Here is an 18,768-nt window from a genome sequence, read left to right as displayed (position 1 = left end):
CTTATAATTCTTACCAAGAAACATCTTAACTACTTTTCATTTTAACAAATTCCACAGAGCATTATCAACTCAACCCCACCCCCTGCCCTCCTCTCCTTATTTTTTGTTTCTTTCTTTCCTCTTTTTGAAAGCGGACAAACACTCAAGTCCTTAATGGCTCAAAACCGTAGGACTTTTAATATTAATTTTAACGAGTCTGTATGTTCTGGCCTTCCTCTGAGAAGCCATCACAGATTGAAAAGGGCTTAGAGATAAGCTCTAAATTTCTCTATCCTGGTTGAGTGGACTTCGCCTCCAAAGGTGTTTCGGCACTCAGTTACATTGGGCGCCGTCGACAAGTATGGGACTCGACATGATATGATCAGGAATGGCATTATGGCCACTGAATCATTTTCGTGCTGTTCCCATTCCACGAATCTGGGAGGGACCTAAGCTTGGCGGGTCCATGGTTCGGGCCAGGCGAAGCCGGCGAACGGTGCGCCACTCAAGCCGGGTATTCGGCTCTACTTGCTACCCGGCGAAGCGGGTATTCATCTAGTACGTATACATACATACATACATACATAGATACATACATACATACATACATACATACATACATACATACATACATACATACATACATACATACATACATACACACACACACACACACACACGCACATCCACACACACACACACACACGTGTACACACACACACACACACGCGCGCGTGTACACACGTGTACACACACACACACACACACACACACTGACCGTGAGACAAGGTCTAGGTAGACAGGGTCTGTCATGGCAGGGCCAGGGTCTCTTTTGGCCTCTGTCACCAGCTGCTGCCACCACTGACCCGGACTGATGACGTCATCAGAGGTCAGACACAGAGGGGCGGGGTCTTCATGAATAGCCACACCCACACACTTGCACAGGGCCTGCAAGCAACAACAAAAATGACAGCTACAAACAAAGCAAATGTAAATATTCAAATAAAAAATTCTTCAGCAACACAAAGAAATAAATCGATTATTTTGAGGATGTTCATGTTTTTTTTATCAACCGTTCATGCCGCCATAACCATTATGCACAATGCTCGCAACACACTGTCCATAGTCCTTCACCGAATCAAAGCATCGCTTGAAGGGAACCCGGTTTATGTTGGGTGGGGAGAGAATCAAAATGTTGAGGACAAAACGCTGAGGCTCTAATGGCCGAGGGTCACAATGTCAAGTGCGACAAAAGGTCGAGGATTGAAAAGGTGCGGATCGGTGTGGCCAGTGCCCGTCTGTACCACAAAGAGCAACCCAAGGTGAGGAGAACCATGGCCTGCACACGCTGCCTCCAGGAGGGGCACTGGACGTCTGATTGCGGTAACGACATCGCATGCAGAGAATGTGGTCAGTCTGGCCACATGAGAGGCGACCCCGATTGTGATGCCGTCCCCGCTGGGGGTCCCCCTCGCACGTCAGATGATGTGGACGTGGCGACCGAGCGCGGCACAGAGGAAACTGCCAGCGACGAAGACGAACGGGAGCAGTCCCAGTCCCAGTCCCAGGCAGAGAAAGAGAGTGCTTCACTGGCTGATAGCATTCATGATTCATCACAGAAAAAACAGTGCAACAATCCCAAACAAAAACACGCACAAAAACAAGGATTCCTTTCCCGCGGCAGACAAGTCAACACAAACAAACCAGACAAAAACCAAACAAGGCTTATTTTAGAGCCACGCTCGCGGTCGCTGAGTGTGAAAAGGCTAAGGTCACAAACAGGGGATTCCCCTGCGACAGGAAAACTCCCCAAGTTGACAATGGCTGACACGGGTGTCCGTGATGCACGTGACTGCGCCACACCTGGCATGGGGTAGGTTTAACTGTGGTTTGTTGATGACAACACGGTGACGGACTGATACTGTATCTAGGACGATGATCATGCCTGACGATTTAAGTGTGTTCTCACTTAACGTGAGAGGGATACGATCCCCAAACAAACGGAAACAACTGTTCCAGTTTTTAAGAAGACAAAAGTTTGATGTAGTATGTTTACAAGAAACGTATATCACGAAACAGGTAGCTGATGTGTGAAAAAAGGAATGGGGAGGGGATATGATTTATACCGAACAAACATCACACAGTGGTGGTCAAATGATTTTGTTTAAAAAAGGATGTAATTTTGATTATAAAGTAATGGAGACCCATTGTGATAGAATCCAAGGGGTAAATATAATTTGTGAAGGAAAGGATTTGTGGATTTTGAATGCTTATGCGCCAAACGATGTAAACTCTAAATGTGTTTTTTATCAGAAGGTTGTGTCAATTATTCCAGCGTCGCGGACGACGCTGGTATCTGCGGTCGGGAAGACTTTCCACGAATTTGCCTGCAGGGCGCCGCCATGTTTTCTGTGCTCGACTGCGAGCAGACCACAGGCACATTACACCCAAAATTCTTGTAGGCATACACAGACGCAACATAGCATATACAGACAATAACACCCACAACACTTCAACTGCATATGAAAGGAATAAAAATAAATCCGCAAATCAGTCGCGCACAAAACACCAGAAAGAAAAACAAGGAGTACCAAAGCGGCGTGCAGAAACTAAACTGACTCGGAGACTGAGAAGAAACATTTATCACACGATGTGGATAGCAAACATTAAAATAAAACAGATAAGTCAAGCAAAAAATAAACACAAATATCGAAAACACAATAAACAAAGGTAAAGAAAACAAAAAGAGATGCTTGCCGACAGTCAGTGTGTGTGTGCGTGGTTTGCCGTGTGCGTTAGCGGGGTGTGTGTGTGTGTGTGTGTGTGTGTGTGTGTGCGTGCGCGTGCATGCGTGCGTAGGCTACGTTCTTGCGTGTGTGCGTTCGAATGAGAAAGAAGAGAGAGAGAGGATTGAACAATGAGGTCACGTTCTCTGTCACATGAATACATATACACACACTGAAGGCTACTTCGGACACGAACACTTGCCAACAACTGTGGTTGGACATGCTTTTGAAATGTAATATTTTTTCGACATGATTTCTGGACATACGAATCCCGCTGTGTTGCCTACTGATGTTGCGAATGATGAAGGTTTTGAGTTGACTGACCTTGAGGAGGGATTGCATCAAGCGTTTATCGTCTCAAATTATATCCTTGCTACTTTTCAGGAGTCAACTATTGCCATTCATGGTAACTTGGATAGTCAATGTTTTTATTTGTTTGATTCCCATCAAAGAAACAGAAATGGTAACCATTCTTCAAATGGCGCTGCAGTTTTGATGTCATCAAGTTAATTCCTTTGCAGAATTGATTGATTTTCTCAAAAACCATTATCAATGTGTTTATCAATTAACACCTGTTCATTTCTGTCCAACTGCAATGCAAACTCAATGTGGAGGAAACAAGGATTCATTACAAACAAGTCATCCCTGTACATCAACAGATTTATGTACCTCAATCAATACTGCTAGTATGAGTGACAGGAATCTAAAAGAAAAAACAACCAAACGCAAATGTACTACTACTTCTACGACTCGTTTGAATGTAAAACAGAAATGTAACACTATCTGTGACAATGACGGTTCTACGACTCGTTTGAAGGACAGTATAGATCGAACCTTAACCCACAACTACGACAATTTATGTCAGACTTTTTTGAACAGGAAAATATGCCTCTGTTCAACAGTAACCAAAACATGGAAGATGTTTTTGAAACTTTACAGAAATGTAACACTAGCCTATCTGTGACAATGTTGCTTTTGAATTGAACCCACATTTGTTGAACAGGAGAGAATGTTCCTGTTCAACAGTGCCCAAAACACTGAATCTGACGTTTTTGAATCTTTTCTGTCATCTAACTGAATCTGACGTTTTTGAATCTTTTCTGTCATCTAACCCAATTGCTCATGACTTCATCGATCTTGAACATGCCTACTTTTCAAAGAAAGACAGACAAAAGCGAAATCTGCATGTTAGCCATCTGCCTGAAATGGTCAATGCACTTTTGTAAAATTGTCACAGCTGTAATGCACTTTTGTGAAATGGTCAGTGCTGTTGTGCACTTATGCAAAACTTGGTGCTGTGCTGTTAACATTTGAACAAAATGCATTTTGTTCAAATGTTTAGTGCAACTTGCTACTATATAATCGCTGTATGCGCTTTGTGGTAATAATGCACTGTTGTGAAAAGTTTGCGCTAAATGTTGGCACTATGCATCATTGTTGGAGCACCCTCCTGTAGATGCACCATGCTGAAAAATGTACTTATGAATCAAGCATTGACTGAAATAAACAATTTATATATCCAGCACAACATGCAATTCATTAACTTTTGACCCTAACCTTTAACACTTCCCAAAATAAATCTTTGGTGGACATTGCATCGACGCTGTTCATTTTGAATGAACATTTTTCTTGTTAAAGATTCCCGTTTGAGTAACGTCATTTTGTGTGGTGATTTTAATTGTGTTCTTGATAATGAGTTAGACATAGTGAGCGGAGAAAGGCACGCTGAAAGAGCAGTGTCACAACTGAATGAAATGTTTATCGCATGTGATTTGTTTGATGTATGGAGATTATTTAACCCTGGTATTAAAGAATTTTCTTGGTCAAAGAAGAATCCGTTTATTGCTAGGAGAATTGCCTATGTATCATGTGCAACACTTTTTGATAGAACTACGGAATGTTGTTTATTGTCTGTTCCCTTTTCCGACCACAGAGGTTGTTCTGTGCAACTCAAATTATCTGAGATTGACAGAGGCCCGAGTTACTGGAAATTCAATAATTCTCTCCTCCAGGATAAAGATTTCATTGATGGTATGAATAGAATGATTGAAAATCACGCATATGATTTTATAAACGATACTGATTATCAAACCGTATGGGAGCTGTTAAAATGTGAAATAAGAGATTATGCAATGCAGTACTCGCAGAAGAAAAGCGTTGAAAGAAGAAACGGTATTGTTTTGTTGTATGCTGAATTAAATGATTTGGATGCAAGGTTAGCGAATGACCCAGATAACTGTGGAATGAACCTTAAGTTAAAAATAGAATTAGTTCAGCAGTGTAAAGCTCGCGCAGCCCAAGTACGCGCCCGTGCGAAGTGGGTAGAACAGGGAAAAAAGAACACAAAGTATTTTCTCAACCTTGAAAAAGCCAGAGCAAATGCGAAGATAATGGACAGTATACAGTGTGAATCTGGGGAAGTGATAACTGACCAGCGTGAAATCTTGAACGCGCAAAAGAATTACTATGCTGATTTGTACAGAAAAAAGTAAACGTTGAAAACATGGACGAGAAGGTGGATCAGTTTTTATCTGATGTGACAACATTACAGATTTCAGATTTTCAGAGAAATGAGTGTGAAGGGTTAATAACTGAAAACGAAGCTCTCGCTGCACTTAAACAAATGAAATCTGGGTCGGCCCCTGGGGTTGATGGTATTACTGTAGAATTTTTGAAAGTGTTTTGGACCCGCATCAGAACATTGTTAATTGCGTCTTTTAACCCTTTGGCTGCCAATCAAAACTTGCGTATGTGAATTCCTGACTGCCAGGGAATATTGGAGTTCGGGGTGTAATAATTCACAAAAAATTCTAGCTCCATAACTGGCAGTAGGTAGGTAAGTAAAACCTATGTTATTTTTAAAGGAAATCGAACCAAAAATCTGTTTTCAGTGTCTAATAATGGAAATAATAATTAGTTTGGCTTATAATGATGTTTTAATATGAACTTTTGAAAAATCAGTCCGGCGCATCTTCCGGCTGTTTTGCTTGCTCCAAGAAAGGATTATAATCACTGTCATCCACCTGTTTCCAACGAATCGTCCGAAAGAAGATCTCCCCCTTCCCCTGTCAGTATCCATAATCATTTGCACCGCCTGTAGCGTCAGTCCGGCTTTGTTTTTCCCTACTAGGGCCCGGTCGACTGTCACCGTTAGCCATTTTGACAAGTCGAGATTTCTCTCCCCTACCCTGTCGCCAAGGCCGAAAATAGCCTTCAGACACAAAACCGCGTCACCATTTATGTTTATTTATGAGAATGAGGTATCCTTCCAAGCCATTGGCTGCTATTTGTGTGTCAGCAGTGACGTAGCATTTCTGGAAAATCCCGCAACGGAGAAGACGGGTAAACCCGTCCTAAGGCGCTGAGGCTGCACAAGCGCATGACGGGTATACCCGTCATAAGGCAGTCAAGGGGTTAATTAATGCAAGTTTTGACGATGGAAAATTGTCTTCCACGCAGCGCAAAGCTGTCATTACCCTTATACACAAGGGAAAGGAGTTGCCTAAAAATGAATTAAAGAACTGGAGACCCATCTCCCTTACAAACAGCGATTATAAACTGATAGCCAAGTGTTTGGCAAAAAGGTTAGGAAGCGTTATTGGTGATATTGTTCAGAAAGATCAAGTCGGTTATATTAAAGGCAGAAAAGTATCTACACTATTAAGGTTAATTGATGATGTAATCGAACAGTCACACGAGTTAAGTCAACCTGGTCTGTTGGTCGCAATTGACTGTGTTCAAGCGTACGATAGTATTTCAAAAGAGTTTATTATTAAAGCCTTTCAAAAATTCGGGTTTGGGCCAGAATTTGTTCAATGGGTGACTGTGTTAATGAACGACACGGTTAGCTCAGTGCAGTATTGTGGATGGTTGTCTGATTTTTTTATGTGAAAGCCGGGATTCGTCAAGGGCGCCCGTTTTCATGTTTGGCCTTTGTACTGGCCATTGAATTGTTGGCATCAAAAATAAGACAGTGTAGACGTATTAAAGGAATTTCGTTATGGAATAATGTTGATATTGCAACCGTTATTAAAATTGCTCTGTATGCAGACGATATCACCCTTTTTTTAAAGGATGAGATTGATATGTATTATGCACTTGATATAATGAATGACTTTTCGAGCTTTTCAGGCTTAAGGATACATAAAAGAAAGTCTGAGGCGATGTGGTTGGGTAGTAGGAAACATTGTGATGAAACATTTTATAATTTTGTTTGGAAGAAGAAGTTGAAGATTTTGGGTGTACATTTTTGTAATGATAAGAGTGCTTCTTTGGTAGAAGATAACTGGACTGGAAGAATAAGGAATATTAAGCGATTGATTTGTGCATGGAAGAAGCGAAATTTGAGCATTGTAGGGAAAATATGTATTGTGAAAACTTTTTTAACTTCACAATTTGTGTATATTATGCAAGCGTTTGTATTACCTGACTGTGTTTTGAATGAAGTCAATACCTTATTGTTTAGATTTTTGTGGCGAAAAAGAGATTGTAATCGGAAGGCCTTTGAAAAGGTGAAAAGAAGCGTTTTATGTTTTGAAATTGAAAAAGGTGGTTTAAAAATGATCGATATTAGGCAAATGCAAATTTCTTTTTTTATTACAATGGGTTTCACAACTGACTACATCAAATGAAAATGATAATTGGAGTTTTACTCCAAAGATGATGTATTTGCGTTTTGGAAAGCATTTTGAATGTTTCTTATGGAATGTTTAACAGTGCAAGATTTAAAGGGTTAGACCTAGTGAAATCACACTTTTAGAAAGCAGTATTAAAATATTGGCTGGACAATAACCACTACGATCGTGGGACAATCGGGCCGGTTTTATTATGGAATAATGCATGCATAACGTATAGTGGCAAAGTTTTATTTTTTGAAAGTTGGATACAACGAGGTGTATTGGTATTAACTGACATTGTACGTTCGGGAGACATATTATCATATCAAGATATTTGTGATTTGATTGGATATTCGCCAAACCGAATTCTTGAATATAATTTTGTAAAAGCTGCTGTGTCATTATTTATGAGGAAAAATGTTGTAAATATGTCTGATGATGCTTGTATTACCTTACCACTGTTTAACGGCAAAAATGTGTTAAGTGCCAGAGAATATAGGAAAGAGATTATCAATATGAAAACAGATGTACCATGTTCCGGAGGATTTTGGAAGAGAAAGTTTAATGTAGAAATTGATGAACGATCTTGGATAGTTGCCTATCAGTCAACACAAGAGACTAGATTAAGAGTTTTACACTGGAAAATTATGCACAACATTTATCCGACCAACATTCTCCTGTGCAAAATGAAAGTAACGGAAACTAATAAATGTAATCAGTGTTGTGATGTAACTGATTTCATTGAACACTTCTTTTTTGAATGCCCGGTTGTATACACATTCTGGAAGTTTATTGAAGAATTTATATTTCGTACTTTAGAAATTAAGGTTGTTTTGAAAGTTAGTGATGTTTTATTTGGTATGCATTTTGTAATGGTGAAAAAGGCAACTATGTATAAATTGAACCACATTATCTTAATCGGAAAGATGTGCGTTAGTATATATAAAAAAACCCTCGTTTTTACCGTTGGAAAGTATTTTTAATAGGCAGTTACAGATAAGAAGCATTTTTGTGTGAGTGTTCGAAGAACAAAACGTTAAAAAAAAAGTTAGCTTGTTGTACTCGATAAGTTTTCTTTAATTCATTGTATGAGATATTTAGGCAATAGCCACCGCCATTTGACATGTTGAGGTTGTAAGTAAACATTTTTCTCATGTTTTGTGATTGAATGGAAACCAAATCGCGAAGCGATGAGGTTTTCATTCCAATCACAAAACATGAGAAAAATGTTTACTTACAACCGAAACATGTCAAATGGCGGTGGCTATTTCCATTCTACTTTACTCACCAACAGTGGAACTCGATCTTGCTGAATGACACACTGGGAAAAACGTTCCTTTCCATAAAAATGTCATTGCTTTCGTCGACTATTTACCTCACGTACCTTTTTTCCACACTGCGCAGCTGATTCATTGACATTGAGGCTATCCTGAATATGTTACACAGCGAGAACTGACACTATTGTTAAAAATAGGAACTGAAGTATTTGTTTTTCATTTCTAAACTTTGTTGGTCATGATCACGTTCCAAAAATATTCATGTCGCCAAACGAACAGGACGTGACGTCGATTTGCCTTTTCATTCACTACAATACTCTTCCGGTCTCGGCTACAGGTATTTGTTTTGTTTCTGTTTCAGTGAAGCAAGTAAAAAAAAAAAAAGTGTTTGCGCATGTCTGTTTGTTTATCGAGACCATTATGACGTATGTATTTGTCGTCTGCGAATTTAGCACACAGAGAGATAGAGAAAGTGAGAGATGAGGCAGCGTTCGCAAACTAAACAGATGCAAAGACGCTGCGTTTGCAACGTAAAATAATACAAAAGATATTGTTTTCCATGTTTATTGGATCATTCAAAGTCAACGCCATGAACATGAAGAAATTGGAGCAGATTCGTTCAGACAGTCGCATCAACAACAGAAATTATGTGGGCTTGAAAAGCAAAAAAAAAAACCCAACGAAAACAAACCCCAACAACTGAGGAAGCTCTGTGGGGAAAAAACACCTACACATACAACGCCAACCCTGAGCCAGACAGGAGAACAACTATTTCGGAATTCTGGGATTATATCATCATCATGTGCTGTGGTAGTGGACATTCACCACGCTGTTGGTAATGTTCATCATGGGGATGCCGATGTTGGTGAAATTAGAAACGGAGGACGGAGGGACATGCACGCAACTGGAAGATGCACATGCGGTAAGACCTGCTTTGTTTTGTGGGTGTGTTGGTGTAGGGGGAGAAATCCCGCAACCGGCCTCGCTCTGTTCGACATTCGCGTTCTGGAGAAAGGAGGAATATGCGCGTTTCCGACTGTCAGTGCTGTCCGTATTGTAGGACCGCAGAGACCCTTCATTTTTGTGATCGGTGATGCGCATGATCTCTCTCGCCTCCACGCCATTGTCTGCCAGAACTGAGACGGTGGTGGCACGAACATAATGGTTGGTGTAGCGTTCACTCAGCCCCAACCGTTCACTGATTCTGGGCATCATGACGGCCAGTGTGTTGTGACCACGCACACTTTTAAGATACCAAACGTCCTGTGTTGGGTTGAACTTTCTCCCCGTTCTTGGTTTCTGATACAGAACGTCATTTTCTTTGTTTCTTTTTTCCAAGAGCAGACGGAAAGACTTCAGGGGACAGGTGGCAGTGCCGTTGGCATACATTCTCTTTTTCGTTTTATAGTTAGTGTCACTCATCTTCCCTGGGTGATTTTTTGTGCACTCGGCTATGCGTATTCCTTTCCCATGTCGTCCGTCTTGATGGCGAAGGAAGAGGCTTTGAGAGACCGCGTGTTTTCCATGCCTCTCCGTGCGAAATGCAGCTGGAGATCAAACCAAACCTTTTCCTGAAGCTGTGTGGGATCATTCAGGTCAAAGGCTTGGTCTGACCTCAGCTTTGTCAAGTCGCTTTCGGCTATGTTTGGATAATGTTTGGTCTCATCGCAGCCCTCTTCCTTTGCCTTCTTCAGCACCCCACAAAACATCTTGTTACTTGTGCTGAAGGCACTGTCCTTCATTATACAGATATTTCGCAGGAATGGTGGGTTGGTCAAGTGCCGATTGATGCTGGCTCTGACTCCGGCCATTGTGCTCTTTGAGTACCGTTTCTCTGTCCCGCTCCGCATTTCTGGATAGAAGCGCCGAAGGTATTCATTGAGATCATTGGGCGACAGCTCCTCGAACGCTGGGTCCAATTTCTCCTTTTCCAGCCATTCTGTGTAACAGAGAAAACCCAAAAAGGTGTTGTTGTTTTTCTTCTCAATGTTTCTAAACATGTCTGCTCTTTGTAGTCCAGGCATCTTAGCCACTTTAGTGAAGGGAACGTTGAAGTGACAATGACTAGGTTTAAAATGTCCCTTATCAGAAAGTTCAACCTCAGTCCTTTGATGTTTATTAAACACATTTTCATATAAAGTTGGCGCTTCATATGGAAAAGTGGCTTTGAAATTGACCCTAATCCTTCTTTAGGCTCTGTAAATGTCGTTTGGGGCTATGGTTGTAAAACGGTATCTACTGGTCACCCCAATGTATAAACTGAAAACTCTTTCTGCACCAGAACACGCAGAAAGGATTGTATCTGCCTGATGTCTGATGCTTTTCAAAATCCCCAACCACTAACACCTTCAAAACGGACATTAACTGACACTGTTGTTTTTCCCTATATAATCCTTACTATTTTTCCGAGACGTCGTCCTGTTGTGTATTTAGCTTGCCACAACCTCATACATGGTCCTAAAAGTTAAAGTTGAAGAAAATACTAAAGATAAATGAACAAGCTGACGCAGTGTCATTCGCACCGTGAATCCCCCCATGGGAACATACTAAAGTCTGGTTCCAAATAGGCTCAATTTCCTTCTATTTCTTTGTATTTCTGCCTCGTAGGGGTAGGGGTGTTCAAACCAAAGGCACCTTTAAACCAAAATTCAAATCACACATCTTACAATACTAAGACACTCAGCAGTGAAAGGGTGTCTGCTGGTAAAATATTCCAAACAATCCTAAAAGTACTTCACTACTAATCGTGCTTTTAAAAAGAGCCGTTATTTTCCCCTCTATAATCAGTATTGTGTTTTCTGCGAACATGTAGTCTATTTAGATGGTTGTCATGTGCACATGAGTTGCTAAAGCGTTTTCAGTTGGGCATATGTCGAAAAGCAAAGAATTAGCCCTTTGAAAACCATCAGAACTGTCACACAAAAATAACATTTACCTATCTCACCAACTGACCAAGCATAGGGCTTTTCCTTATGTATTATGTATTGTCGTGTTTTTTGTAGCATACTTGTGAAAACAGCCACCACTGTTGTAAATGATACTTTAAAGAGCATTATTTAATTTTTACAGTTGAAGGACAACCTGGACTGCCGTATATTACAGCTGTTTTACAATCAGCCAAAATTTTCTTAACAAACGTATGTTAAGAACAACTCCCATAGTGAAATTGAAGGAAAACAAAGTGAAAATCCCCCTGCCATAGAGGAGCTAAAGAATCAACAATAAACGACTGCATGGATAGCTTGATGCACGAATGCATTGCGGACAAGTTTGTCTCCAACCAAGAGAAAGTTCCAAAAAATCCCTTTTGTGCTTCTTATTATACAGTGACGTCAAAGACAGCCTTTTCTGCTGTTCATACATTCAGGGGTTATGGTTACACTAAACGACGTAGTTGTAGCCATACTGCCATCCAGATTTATTTTTTCCTTGCGAGCAGTCACAGGGTGTTTGTGCTGTCTGCCAACCGTTAGATGACCCCGCCCAAGTCTGTTAAGGGACCGTTTGACCGTTATAGAACGCGTCTTTTTGATTTTTTGGCACAGTTGGAAACGGTTGATTTTTATCCCTACCATTGTTTCCAAACATTATATAGGAATGTTTTGTGAACAGCGGATAATAGCCGCTACTCGCATGTGTAGCAAAAGTGAGCGTACATACTCACCCTGGTCGTCCAGCCGTTGTCCGTTGCCCGTCTTTATCTGTCTGTACTGAACATTACCTTTGGATTTTTCTCGAACGCTATGAAGTGAAGAAACACCAAATGTTGCAAAATGTTGTATGACCCCAAGAGCTCAAAAAAGATACTTGAGAACCTTGACCTTACCTTAAGGTCAAGGTCACAGGGAGAATGAATGTGGTCTAAAAACTGCAAAATTTCACATTGTGCCAGTTTTCTGGAAAACAAATTAAAAACAGCGGGCTTAGTTTTGTATGGTATACAAGAAAAAGAAAGCCTTATCTTCTGATACCATTTTGGTTGACCTCGCTTCAATGTTAAGGTCAGAGGAGCCCTTCAAAGTTGAATTGTAGACATATTTTGATGTGAGCTTGCCCCTTTAACTTTACTATGGACGATATCTCTTACAAACTTAAACACTGAGTGGGGCGTTTGTTAGAATTTCATAGTGAGCCACATCTGGTCACATATCGTTAGGGTCAAGGTCACATTGACCCCTATGAAAAATGTGACCAAGCCGGGTAAAGAAATCCATGTGTCTTGGTAAAACTTCTTAACAAAGCAAAGTCCATGCGACTCTCATGCTTGACCTTTGTCTTAAAGTGACCTTGACCTTCAGGTGACCTTGAAGGTGAAGGTCTAACAACTGAAGCTGGCAAGGACATTGTACACTATTAGAACTGGTTTACAGATTTTTCCTACCAAATTACACATGACCTTTGGCCAAGGTCAAGATCATCAAAGGTCACACATCACAAGGCTATCAATTCAAGACATAGGAAGCATAAACATACTTATTGGCACTTTCTACAAAGAGACATTGTCACTTTTAGTGATTCAATTGCCCGTTTCAGTCACATTTCATAAGGGGCAAAGTGACCTTGACCTTGATGATATGTGACTAAATGTGGCTCAATATCAGTATATAACATGTGCCCCACACAATTATGAAGTTTGAAAGATTTGTTTCATAGTTCAGGGTCAAGGTCACTTCAAAACATGTATACAATTCAACTTTGAAGGACTCCTGTGACCTTGACATTGAAGCGAGGTCAACCAAAATGGTATCAGAAGATAAGGCTTTCTTTTTCTTGTATACCATACAAAACTAAGCCCGCTGTTTTTAATTTGTTTTCCAGAAAACTGGCACAATGTGAAATTTTGCAGTTTTTAGACCACATTCATTCTCCCTGTGACCTTGACCTTAAGGTAAGGTCAAGGTTCTCAAGTATCTTTTTTGAGCTCTTGGGGTCATACAACATTTTGCAACATTTGGTGTTTCTTCACTTCATAGCGTTCGAGAAAAATCCAAAGGTAATGATTTGTACAGACAGATGAAGACGGGCAACGGACAACGGCTGTACGACCAGGGTGAGTATGTACGCTCACTTTTGCTACACATGCGAGTAGCGGCTATTATCCGTTGTTCACAAAACATTCCTATATAATGTTTGGAAACAATGGTAGGGATAAAAATCAACCGTTTCCAAATGTGCTAAAAAATCAAAAAGACGCGTTCTATAACGGTCAAACGGTCCCTTAACAGACTTGGGCGGGGTCGTCTGACGGTTGGCAGACAGCACAAACACCCTGTGACTGCTCGCAAGGAAAAAATAAATCTGGATGGCAGTATGGCTACAACTACGTCGTTTAGTGTAACCATAACCCCTGAATGTATGAACAGCAGAAAAGGCTGTCTTTGACGTCACTGTATAATAAGAAGCACAAAAGGGATTTTTTGGAACTTTCTCTTGGTTGGAGACAAACATGTCCGCAATGCATTCGTGCATCAAGCTATCCATGCAGTCGTTTATTGTTGATTCTTTAGCTCCTCTATGGCAGGGGGGTTTTCACTTTGTTTTCCTTCAATTTCACTATGGGAGTTGTTCTTAACATACGTTTGTTAAGAAAATTTTGGCTGATTGTAAAACAGCTGTAATATACGGCAGTCCAGGTTGTCCTTCAACTGTAAAAATGAAATAATGCTCTTTAAAGTATCATTTACAACAGTGGTGGCTGTTTTCACAAGTATGCTACAAAAAACACGACAATACATAATACATAAGGAAAAGCCCTATGTTTGGTCAGTTGGTGAGATAGGTAAATGTTATTTTTGTGTGACAATTCTGATGGTTTTCAAAGGGCTAATTCTTTGCTTTTCGACATATGCCCAACTGAAAACGCTTTAGCAACTCATGTGCACATGACAACCATCTAAATAGACTACATGTTCGCAGAAAACACAATACTGATTATAGAGGGGAAAATAACGGCTCTTTTTAAAAGCACGTTTAGTAGTGAAGTACTTTTAGGATTGTTTGGAATTTTTTACCAGCAGACACCCTTTCACTGCTGAGTGTCTTAGTATTGTAAGATGTGTGATTTGAATTTTGGTTTAAAGGTGCCTTTGGTTTGAACACCCCTACCCCTACGAGGCAGAAATACAAAGAAATAGAAGGAAATTGAGCCTATTTGGAACCAGACTTTAGTATGTTCCCATGGGGGGATTCACGGTGCGAATGACACTGCGTCAGCTTGTTCATTTATCTTTAGTATTTTCTTCAACTTTAACTTTTAGGACCATGTATGAGGTTGTGGCAAGCTAAATACACAACAGGACGACGTCTCGGAAAAATAGTAAGGATTATATAGGGAAAAACAACAGTGTCAGTTAATGTCCGTTTTGAAGGTGTTAGTGGTTGGGGATTTTGAAAAGCATCAGACATCAGGCAGATACAATCCTTTCTGCGTGTTCTGGTGCAGAAAGAGTTTTCAGTTTATACATTGGGGTGACCAGTAGATACCGTTTTACAACCATAGCCCCAAACGACATTTACAGAGGTGAACAGCTCAGATCATGGGTCAATAAAGTGTTACACAGATGGTCAAAATTAAAGTACAAGATATTGCACTGGAAGTGGAACTACACTGTTGCTTAGTGTCTGTATGAAGCTACAAGGTGAAAATAGAAAAAGAAAAACACGATTCTTGACTTTGATGGGCTTTTTCTGCTCGTAAGCACACATTCTTCTACTCATCACAGCATGCCCCATTATTGAGTTTAAAACACCAATTAAATTTGTTTTGAATAAAACTCACAATTTTACAATAAGAATTTAGAGACCTGAATCAATAGGTATATAGGCCCTATCCTACTTAGTTTGACTTTTGCAAAACTAAGTAATTACACATTTAATTGAATCAGTCAGACAGACGGAGACATAGAGAGACAGACAGAGGGCAAACAGAAATCTGAGAAAGAAACCCCTTTAAAAATGTTACCATGTTTGAAATGAAACATCGCAAGGTGAAGCCATAATTCATCACCTTTCAGTATGACGTCATGAGCGTGTTCCACACTTGAAATGACGTGTTTTTATCATGTTGTCAGCTGCACGGAGCTTGGAAGTATAATTTCCATTCAACGATCCGAGTTTGTTAAGTTTTAGCCTATTTTCAACGTCAAACACCATGAAACTATATATATTTGGAATCAGAAAATGGTAAGGAATAGATAGAAGTTGTTTTTAAGTGTCTTTTTTCATAAATAAAGATAGTGGTTATTTTTCGGTTTTCCAAATTTTTAAGCATAATTATCAATACAAAACAACAAAACTATATAGTTTTAGATACAGGACGCAATAGGGAATACACCAATATAAATTTTTTGTTTCAAATATTAGTTTTTAAAAATTTGAAAAAATGACATATTTCGAACAAACATTTCAATAACAAAACTTTAAGTGACCAAACTGAAATGCAATCCCATAATCCGGCCTAGATCTGAGATTGTGTGATAAGAAATTCGATCCAATTGATGAAAAACTGTAACTGTGAAAGTGCTGCCTCGACCTTTTGGCAAACGGTAAAATATGACGTCATCAAACTGTCCTATCAATAAATGGAAAAACCTTCTATGAGAAAATCCAGTCAAAAATATCCATATCAAATTTCATAAAGATCCATTCCGTAGTTTTTGAGATATGATCTGCAGTGTGAAAAAACGCCCATAACGCCCAAAACGCAAACTCATTTGTCATGATTTGGTCGTGTTCTGCTGATACTATAATGTTTTTCTTTCCTAAAACACACTATAATAGTAGCCTTTCCCAATGTCTATGCTAAAACTGACTTGTCTGTGTTGTCAATGATTTTGCTACAGTGTGAGAACACAATCTCACGCCCATAACGCTGTGACACGAAAACTCATTTGGTCGTGTTCTGCCGATACTGTAATGTTTTTCTTTCTTAAAACACACTATAATAGTAGCCCTTCCCAAATGCAATGCTAAAAATGACTGGTCTGTGTTGTCAATGATTTTCTGCGAGAATGCGATCTATCTGTTTGTTGCAAAGACCGTGTGACACGAAAGTTATGAGCGGAAGACAAATCTGCTGAGTGCAATTACGTTTCAGAAGATAGTTGGTTAAAACAGTTTATCACTCAGACACGCAAAGGAACACTATAACTTTATTATTCAGGCCATATTTGCTTTCCTTTGTCATGAATGAAAGTACTGGCCTTGGTTGAAGAAAGTGACCTGTCGCTGTGCAACAAATTTGTCGCCATTTTCCGCCGTGTTTTGTAAATAAAACGTGTTTACTTCCCACACATACAAAACGATGCTGTTGGTTCTTTTTATTTTCTTATTGTTTGATTCATGCTTAGCAGTTTAGTATGCTTTGTTTTCTTCTCAATTCAATGGATGGCTATAAAATAAGCATTTAAATGTGAAGGTGTTAAAATTACCCATGATCTGAGCTGTTCACTTAGCCTAAAGAAGGATTAGGGTCAATTTCAAAGCCACTTTTCCATATGAAGCGCCAACTTTATATGAAAATGTGTTTAATAAACATCAAAGGACTGAGGTTGAACTTTCTGATAAGGGACATTTTAAACCTAGTCATTGTCACTTCAACGTTGTTCTCTAATATGCTTGGACTATTGATGGTAAAACCCAAGAAAGTCTAATATTGGCTGTGTGTGAGAGCAAAATCAAATAAATGATTTGCCTCCGCCACTGGAATTACTTCGTTTTACCATCAATGCATAACTTGCGTGCGTGACAGAACGAGGGGGGAGAGAGAGAGAGAGAGAGAGAGAGAGAGAGAGAGAGAGAGAGAGAGAGAGAGAGAGAGAGAGAGAGATGACGTCATCTTTTATGAAATGACGTAATCAAATAATGCGTAATATCGTTCAACTCCTTGTTCATGAATGCAAAATGATCGATGGAGAAAAAACAAAAACTAGCAAAGACTTATATCTATGAGTGCAAGGGCTTTGGAACTAACAGGACACAAATTCAGCGAGAATAAAAATAAGGGAAAAGAGAAAATAAACTTGATTCATCATGAAAAGTGCGACATTCGACGTACCTTTGAAAAGTTTGACGCCAAACTTTGTAGCCCTTTTCGTTCCCTTTGAGTCGACGTTGTCGGCAATCTCCTTTCGTTCCTGTTCCGTTGTTGGCAGAAATTGTCGTTTTCGTTTCTTGTTGGAGTTTTGGGGAGGCTCATCAAACCCCGCGTCAACGGCAATGCTGCCCTCGTAGTCTTCATTCTCATTCTGGTGTTCTGTCTCTGCGTGGCCCACTGGCACTTGTGCGCTGGCTCCTTTGTCAGCTTCATGGAGTGTGGCATGTTCGTTTTGTTTTCTTCCTTCTTCTGCTATAAATTGCTTGATGTCTTCATCATTCTCCCATTCTGAGTCACTCAGTGATGAGAGACTCAACTCGAAGTTGCCTTCAGATTCCATTTTGACAGTTGCTAACTCTTGTGATTATGGAGTGACGAAACCTCCTTGGGTCACCAGCATAATGAATATGATAAAGTTCGAGGGTAGACAGCCATTATTGATACCATTGTGTTCATACACGAAAATGATATTCATACACTCCACAAAACATGTGAAAATCACCATGCTTCACAAAACATGGGCAATCATCATTTTCTCATGTTTCTAAACCAATGAAATTGCCAGATTTTGATTTTTACTCATAGAGTATTGTAGAATGTTAATTGTTGTTATTTATTTGAATAAAATTGTTTGGAAAAAAAAAAAAAAGGTCGAGAGGTGAAGTGTGAATATGTGACCCTCCACCACGAAATGAGTCGCATGTCACCTCGCGCGGTTCTGCGCTAGGTTCAATATAAGTCCAGGGAGTGTCTGGTAACAGTGTGAGGGTCACCTTAGTCACAGACTTATAACTCAAACAGTTTTCGCTCTTTTCTAAAACGGTTTTTCATCACTGGATAGAGCATAAAAAACTCTTTAGGAAAATGTAAAAATATGAAAATCATGCAAAGGTGACATGCGACTCATTTCGTGGTGGAGGGTCACATATCTTCTTCCTGTTCCTTCTTGTTCATCATGCTGCTTAATGCTTTCGTCTCACTTCCACGAAGACATTTTATGGCAGAGTGTACCCCCC

The 18,768-nt window shown here is 39.9% G+C and overlaps 2 protein-coding genes across 2 annotated transcripts in view; both read right to left on the bottom strand.

The window, feature by feature from the left end:
• The window catches only part of LOC138948230 (uncharacterized), a 39,371-nt gene that overhangs the window by 6,526 nt on the left and 14,077 nt on the right, over positions 1 to 18,768 (bottom strand). The window contains exon 3 of the mRNA XM_070319745.1: positions 758 to 927. Coding sequence (XP_070175846.1) covers positions 758 to 927 — 170 coding nt within the window. The remainder of the gene's footprint in view (positions 1 to 757; positions 928 to 18,768) is intronic.
• On the bottom strand, positions 8,569 to 18,665 carry LOC138948233 (uncharacterized). The gene is made up of 2 exons (XM_070319750.1): positions 17,637 to 18,665; positions 8,569 to 10,835 (listed from the first exon to the last, which is right to left on the bottom strand). Exons 1-2 carry the CDS (start codon positions 18,090 to 18,092, stop codon positions 10,110 to 10,112), a joined length of 1,182 nt encoding a protein of 393 aa, XP_070175851.1. The 5' UTR covers positions 18,093 to 18,665; the 3' UTR covers positions 8,569 to 10,109.

Source organism: Littorina saxatilis, linkage group LG15, assembly GCF_037325665.1.
Source record: "Littorina saxatilis isolate snail1 linkage group LG15, US_GU_Lsax_2.0, whole genome shotgun sequence".
In the NCBI taxonomy this organism is placed as follows: Eukaryota; Metazoa; Mollusca; class Gastropoda; order Littorinimorpha; family Littorinidae; genus Littorina; species Littorina saxatilis.
The sequence above is the reverse complement of the archived record's forward strand: the minus strand, read 5'-3'. Positions and strand labels throughout refer to the sequence as shown.